Consider the following 6,333-nt stretch of genomic DNA (forward strand, 5'->3'; position numbering starts at 1 on the left):
ATTAACGTAGATACATTAAATTTTCACCTAATTGTTACGTGACCATTTAAGGTGTGCTATGAGAAATTTTCAATCTTTTTAAAGTTTTTAGAATAAATATGGTTTTCGGTTGGATACAAGATTTTTTGTATCTGACCGATTTTTTGTAAAGTATTTGATGTCGTGGTTACTTATTAACAACAACATAATTTATGAATCATAGATTTTCCTTGTAGAGGAAAAATATCGAGTAATGTGCTATGGTTTATTTGTTCAGTTAATGTTGATTAATAATTTTTTTTTTGCTCGATCAAAAAACTTGAAAATTAAATACAAGGTTGTCATAATGGCAGTTCAAAAATATTAAAATTTTTATAGCAGAGGATTAAAAATTTAAAACATGGTTTCTCACAAGTATTTTATAGTGCAACCAAAAATCTAAAAACTTTATAAACATTGTTTTTTATAATAGACACTGAGTTTAAATTTGAACAAAATTAGATATTTAAATGGGGAATAACGATTTTTGTTATTTTTTTTTGTAATTTAAAAATATACTTGACTGACCGTCTTCGCTCAGAATCGTTTTTTGTAGGTATACAATCATTCTATATCATTGAATTCAAATTTAACACATTCATTACAGTGACCCACACAACATCTCATGTACAGCAGAGCGGTACCCACTTGTCTACTTTTTTATATTTACTTTTACTAGGAAATTCTAGTTTATGTTCTTCTGCAATGGAATGTCCAATACACGATACTGTAAAATACAACCAAGCCCGGATTAAGCCTCGATAGTTAGAATTTATTTAGGGGCCTCAGATTCGTCGATTATTTTTTTCATTATAGGCTATAACACTGTATAAATCACCTAAAAAAAAATCGATGATTATTTAGCGAGGAAAAAAGCAGCTTGTAAATTATAATTTATAAATAAAGTTATTATTCATTATTTATTGCTATGTACCTAATACCTATATATATTTATGATAACGGGTACCTAATATTAAATAATATAATATAATATACATTATTATTATTTTTTTTTCATTTAAAATTTGGCCCCTGGGCCTCAAAATGTCTTAATCCGGGCTTGTATACAACTGACACATTCATTGGTATTAACGATCAATTTGGATTTATATTATATTAATTATCATTCTATATTATTATACACTATCTATCTATTCACATTAAGAAGGAACCTCGGTAGCCAATTTGTGCGCAGGGGTTTGGCTTAATCATACAGATGGTTGATGGGTAGGGGTGACCAACAGATGTTGCCTGACCCCCTCCCGACTAAAACTGGTCGCTACGAGGTTCCTTCTTAATGTGAATGAAGTATAAAAACACTAGACTATTTTTGCCTGAAAATAATAATGGCCCATTTTTTTGACATTTAAGAATCTTAAAAGCTCTTATTCTTTTACTTGATATTTTGATATATTAATAAAATCATTAACTATGCTATACTATTATTTTTAATTAATTTATTATTATTATTTACTTTTATTTGTAACAGGGGATAAAAAAAAATCTTACTACAATAAACGGCCAACCTGGTGGCGGGATAATACATTTTATAGGGCCCGGTGGCAGGGCTATAAGAAACAATGTTCAAGGGCGCCCATCAATCAGAACCTAGGGGGGTGACAATATAATAAAACAAACCAAATCCAACAAAATTGTTTTTATTAAATAACAGAAAATAGATAATAATATTATACGACGTAGATAAACGATTAACAATGTAGTATAATATCATCATTACAATTAGTTGTTTATTATTACAATTAAAAAAATTACTATCATTTCATATTTGTCTAGGGCAGTGTTTCCCAAACTTTTTGCAATGGCGACCCATAAATTTAATCTTTATTGGGTACTCAAACCCCTGCTAAAAAAAAAAAATCAAGTATGCCATAAATAAATAATATTTTTATTATTATTAATTTTATCATTACATTTTTATAAAATACAATACTTGATAATTAACACATAATAAATAAATAAAATAAATTATAAAAAAATTTAAAAACAATAATCGTAACCGCGAGTCGAGACCCATCAAAACAATTTTGCGAACCATGGTTTGGGAAATGCTGGTAGGGGGATGACTTGTCACCCTCTTGCACCCCGTAATGGGCGCCCTTGCAAGTACCTAATTATGTATTCATTATATATAAGTATTTAGGAGGTTAAAATATGTTTTCTAATTGTGGTTCTGAATGTGATAATTTCTTAATATCAATTGAATTTTTAAACTATTAAATGTCCATGTTCATCCGAAGGCCAAAAGTAAAGTCCGTGTACCATCCATATTGACTTAAACAAATAGTTTTTTTTTTTTTTTTTACTACTATTAATCTTATTTGAAATTCTTAAATCCATATTACAATAACTTACATAATTATATTCTGTTGTAAGAACATAATTTAATTGTGAGACTATATTATTTACAAGTAGTTAACCGCCTCAAAGGACTAATTATTAGACTTAATTTCTAATCAATTGACCTACTTTAAAAGCACTTATTTTACCCATTGTTCACAGAAAACCACATTATATAATTTTTACATTTTACACTTGCTTCGTCGTTTAATATATACTTTTACTTGTAGGTTCGCTGGGCTGATATGGAAGAAAGGCGAGAACAAGAAAAAATGCGTGCTATAGGCTTTGTTGTTGGGCAAACTGACTGGAATCGGATGTTAGGCCGGGATCAAGGTGAAAGCAAGTTAACACAAACAAAATATATTTGAACATTTGAATATGTTAAAATGTGCTTGACTTTTTAAACAAAATTTATTTTTATTATTTTTAAATGTATATATTTTAATGTTAATAATTGAAAAAAAATATGTAAAATCTATCTGTGTGCCTTTGTTAAACAACTTTTATTAGGTAAACTGAATTCAATATTATGTATAAAAAATATATTACATACTTAATATTATATACGTTTGAGTTGTAACAATACTGTAAAATAAAGAAATCAAGAAACCAAACAATGGATTAAATTTAATCACCTTAGAACTTAATACCAGTAAGTATACACAATGTCATTCCATTACTGTAATTTTTATTTAAAGTACCTACTTATTATAGATGTTTTCAAATTTTTTAACCATAATATTGTCAAGAGTAGTAGTTTCAATAGTTGACTGTTTGTCTTCGATGAAATCATTGCGCGGTCGTATTTTTGTCTGCTTTGTTATGCGCGTCATCAACACTGGTCCTTGTTTGCTTTCATCCAAGGATCTCTAAAGCCCGAATAAAAAAAATAAATCTATTCAAATTTCCACCTCTACTATGCATTTATCACATACATAATATATATATAATATCTTATATATTAAACATAATATCCATATTGTTATAAATTAAGCAGATCAGTTGTGTATAATTTTTATTAGATATAATAATAATATTATTGGTATTACTTGTAGTATGTTCAAAAAAAATAGAAATGCCAGCAACGCTAATGCAGACGATGTCGTTGATGTCGAACGTCTCATGCTTCGTTTTTGTTTTCTTTTGGAGAAATTACTATACACATACATTAATACATTATATTATTATTATTATTATTATTATTATTATTATTATTATTATTATTGTTATTATAACCACCTATTATATTAATATGTTTTATTAAAATAAAATATTATATAGGTAATATATTATATTGCTCACCTTGTACTATACGCGCGCCCTATGTTCAATGGTAATAAATAACCATTGTTGTCGTTATGAGTTCCTCGACTATCTGAAATATTATGTGTCTGTGCATTAGTGGCAGACAACGACATGACGTGAATTGTACGTGTCTGCGGTACACTTTTTTATCTGTATTATTATGCTAATCGGTGCAGTTTTTTGTTTTGTTTCAGAAAAAGATTATTGTAAAATATTTGGGAGTCGAAAAGTTTAAAGCTTGTCGTTGGGCGAATAAGATAATCTTGACTGACTTTCAAACATCTCCGGCACAATAACAGCATATTATTCACATGCATCGCACTTGCGCAGGTGTAAACAATTTGAAGAGTCAACAGCCATGACTGTGAAGTATGCCCATCGGTGTCTTCGAAATTATGTTCCCAATCATAATAATAGTCTTATTATAAACCGTTAGCTTTATTTTATTTTATTTTTACAGCTAAATTTTAATTGTAATAGTCTGTGAATATGTTATTTCTTGCTTTCTGTTATTATTATCATTTAAGTGAAAAAAAATTATAATAATTTGTAATTTGTTTTTTTTTTATTTATAAATTTACGTCAAATTATTGCACATTTTATATAAATCTGGTATTTTAATTTGTTTTATTAAATATTTACACTTTCCGAGTAAATATAAACTAATAATAGAATATTTTGTTTTATAATTTATTATTCTTATTTAATAGGTACCTATAGGTTATAACTTAAAAGTACAAATTTGAAAAATCGTACTTACGCGTCTGAGCAGTAGTGTATCCAGAAGTCCCCCAAGGTGGGGGGGGGAGTGAATTTTCAAAACTTAAACTATTTTTTTATAGCCTAATATTATAATTAAAAATAACGTAATAAAGACAGCCCAAATGAGGGGGGGGTGATCGCCCCTTCGCCCCCTGTATCTACCATGACGCTGTGTCGTAGGTTGAAAGGAGGTGGTTAAGTCCCCCTCCAGAAATATCAAATGTAAAATTGTACATTCGCGGGCATAAATTTGCTCTGAAAATATCACAATCCGGTATTCCGGTAACTGGCAACATTAAAATACTTAAGACATAAAACAAATTTATAAATTATTACAGAGCATACGACATATTAGGTACCTACACGAATCTTGCACCCCCCTAAAAATGTTCTACTTTATGAAGTAATCAAGTAAACGTACTAAATTTGTATACGTCACTGGTTATACCACTTAACGGTAGGTACCTATACGTACCTAGTCAAAAGTAAATTTAGCTATTCTTCCGTATACCATAGTAATAATAGGAATCGGAGGGATAGGAGGCCTCTATGTGCTGCTGAGTCTCCATAAAAACTTTTGTAAAATATAGGTTGGGTGGGTACCATATGGTATATACTAACTTTTTGTCATGATAATTATAAAATTAAAATACGAATATCCAAATTCCAAGTACTGCAAGTACATGTCTACATATTTAATAATTATTGAAACTCTGATCTCTATTTTACGCTCTAAATACACCACGGACGTACCTAGCAGCTACTATATTCGGTGAAAGTTTCCACATGCTTTTGGAAATGGAAATGCATTTATTATATTGACGAATCTCGAATAACGATATGCGATTATTGATATACTGTGGTAGCCACAGCCGAGCCCGGATTAAGACATTTTGAGGCCCAGGGACCAAAGTTTTAAAAGAGGCCTCTGTACGAAAAAAAAAAATAATAGTTTATTATAATATTATGTACATTATGTTTATAATGTATATATTATTTAATATTAGGTACCTGTTATAATAAATATATATACATATTAAGTACTTGGCAATAAATAATATATCATTTTATTTATAAATTATAATGTATAAGCTATTTCCTTCGCTAAATAATCATCGATTTTTAAGGTGATTTATGCAGTGTTATTGCGTATAACGAAGAAAGTAATGGAAAAGTCTGAGGCCCCTTGATAAATTTGAACTATTGAGGCCTGGGGGCCATGTCCCCCTCTGGACCACCCCTTAATCCGGGCTTGGCCACAGCCCTGCACAGACTATTACAAACAAGGGCGGATCCAGAAATATTTTACGGGGGGGAGCGTAAAATTGTCCTTAAAATCGGATCCTCCAGGGCTCCAGCAAAAACCGTTTTATTACTCAACGTAGACACAGAGTAAGTCTAGAATACTATACACAGCGTACCTACATTATATTTCACGCTAGGTAATGCAATGCCGATTGCCGAATGCACAAAAATATCACTTTTCACAAATGGAATGATGTGCAACGGCCGACGAATTATAATCAATAATATTATTAATTATATTTTTGTAATGTTTTTTTTTCTCCAGAAATGACAACGGTAAGAATGGTCGACGACGGCAATTCATACCGATAATTTTATTTATTTATAATGCCATAATGGTACAATAATAATGATATTTGGTTTCGGGTAATAGTTGTCAACGAAGAAAATCTAATTGTCGTCGTCGATAACAAGAAATTGTTTATCATCGACGACGATCGATGACGGAACGCAATTTAGCTATAAGCCGATAACACATTAACACAGTAGGTACCTAACACAATTACACACTCGCACACAACACATATAAAATTATAATATTTTATTTTTCGTAAATTTATATTTTATAATACTGTATTTTGT

At 29.7% G+C, this 6,333-nt stretch overlaps 2 protein-coding genes across 4 annotated transcripts in view; one reads left to right on the plus strand and one right to left on the minus strand.

The window, feature by feature from the left end:
* Positions 1-4,356, plus strand: part of LOC100161302 (YLP motif-containing protein 1) — a 14,358-nt gene extending 10,002 nt beyond the window's left edge. Inside the window, exons 12-13 of one of the 2 annotated variants that reach the window (XM_008183508.3) lie at positions 2,607-3,031; positions 3,879-4,356. In XM_008183508.3, coding sequence (XP_008181730.1) covers positions 2,607-2,747 — 141 coding nt within the window. In that variant the 3' untranslated portion in view covers positions 2,748-3,031; positions 3,879-4,356. The remainder of the gene's footprint in view (positions 1-2,606; positions 3,032-3,878) is intronic. The other variant, XM_008183509.3, reaches the window with a different exon arrangement.
* Positions 1,741-3,879, minus strand: LOC100575107. Of its 2 annotated transcripts, none has more exons than XM_016803381.2 (4): positions 3,682-3,879; positions 3,429-3,519; positions 3,085-3,248; positions 1,741-1,882 (listed from the first exon to the last, which is right to left on the minus strand). In XM_016803381.2, the coding sequence occupies exons 1-4, from the start codon at positions 3,795-3,797 to the stop codon at positions 1,861-1,863; spliced, it is 393 nt and encodes a 130-aa protein (XP_016658870.1). In that variant the 5' UTR covers positions 3,798-3,879; the 3' UTR covers positions 1,741-1,860. The 2 variants fall into 2 exon arrangements, with proteins under 2 accessions (XP_016658870.1, XP_016658869.1); XM_016803380.2 differs by having other exon boundaries at positions 3,429-3,534.
* Positions 4,357-6,333: the final 1,977 nt, after the last annotated feature.

The sequence above is a fragment of the Acyrthosiphon pisum genome, chromosome A1 (genome assembly GCF_005508785.2).
Source record: "Acyrthosiphon pisum isolate AL4f chromosome A1, pea_aphid_22Mar2018_4r6ur, whole genome shotgun sequence".
Taxonomy (NCBI): Eukaryota; Metazoa; Arthropoda; class Insecta; order Hemiptera; family Aphididae; genus Acyrthosiphon; species Acyrthosiphon pisum.

Excerpts from the sequence above, each read along its gene's own strand:
- LOC100575107 (XM_016803380.2), bottom strand. The coding sequence starts at position 3,797 with ATGTCGTTGTCTGCCACTAATGCACAGACACATAATATTTCAGATAGT. Across the intron at positions 3,249-3,428 it reads TTTTTTTGAACATACTACAA|AGATCCTTGGATGAAAGCAA; the intron begins GTAATACCAATA and ends TTCGGGCTTTAG. Across the intron at positions 1,883-3,084 it reads TTTGAAAACATCTATAATAA|CAGGGGTTTGAGTACCCAAT; the intron begins GTAGGTACTTTA and ends TTTTTTTTTTAG.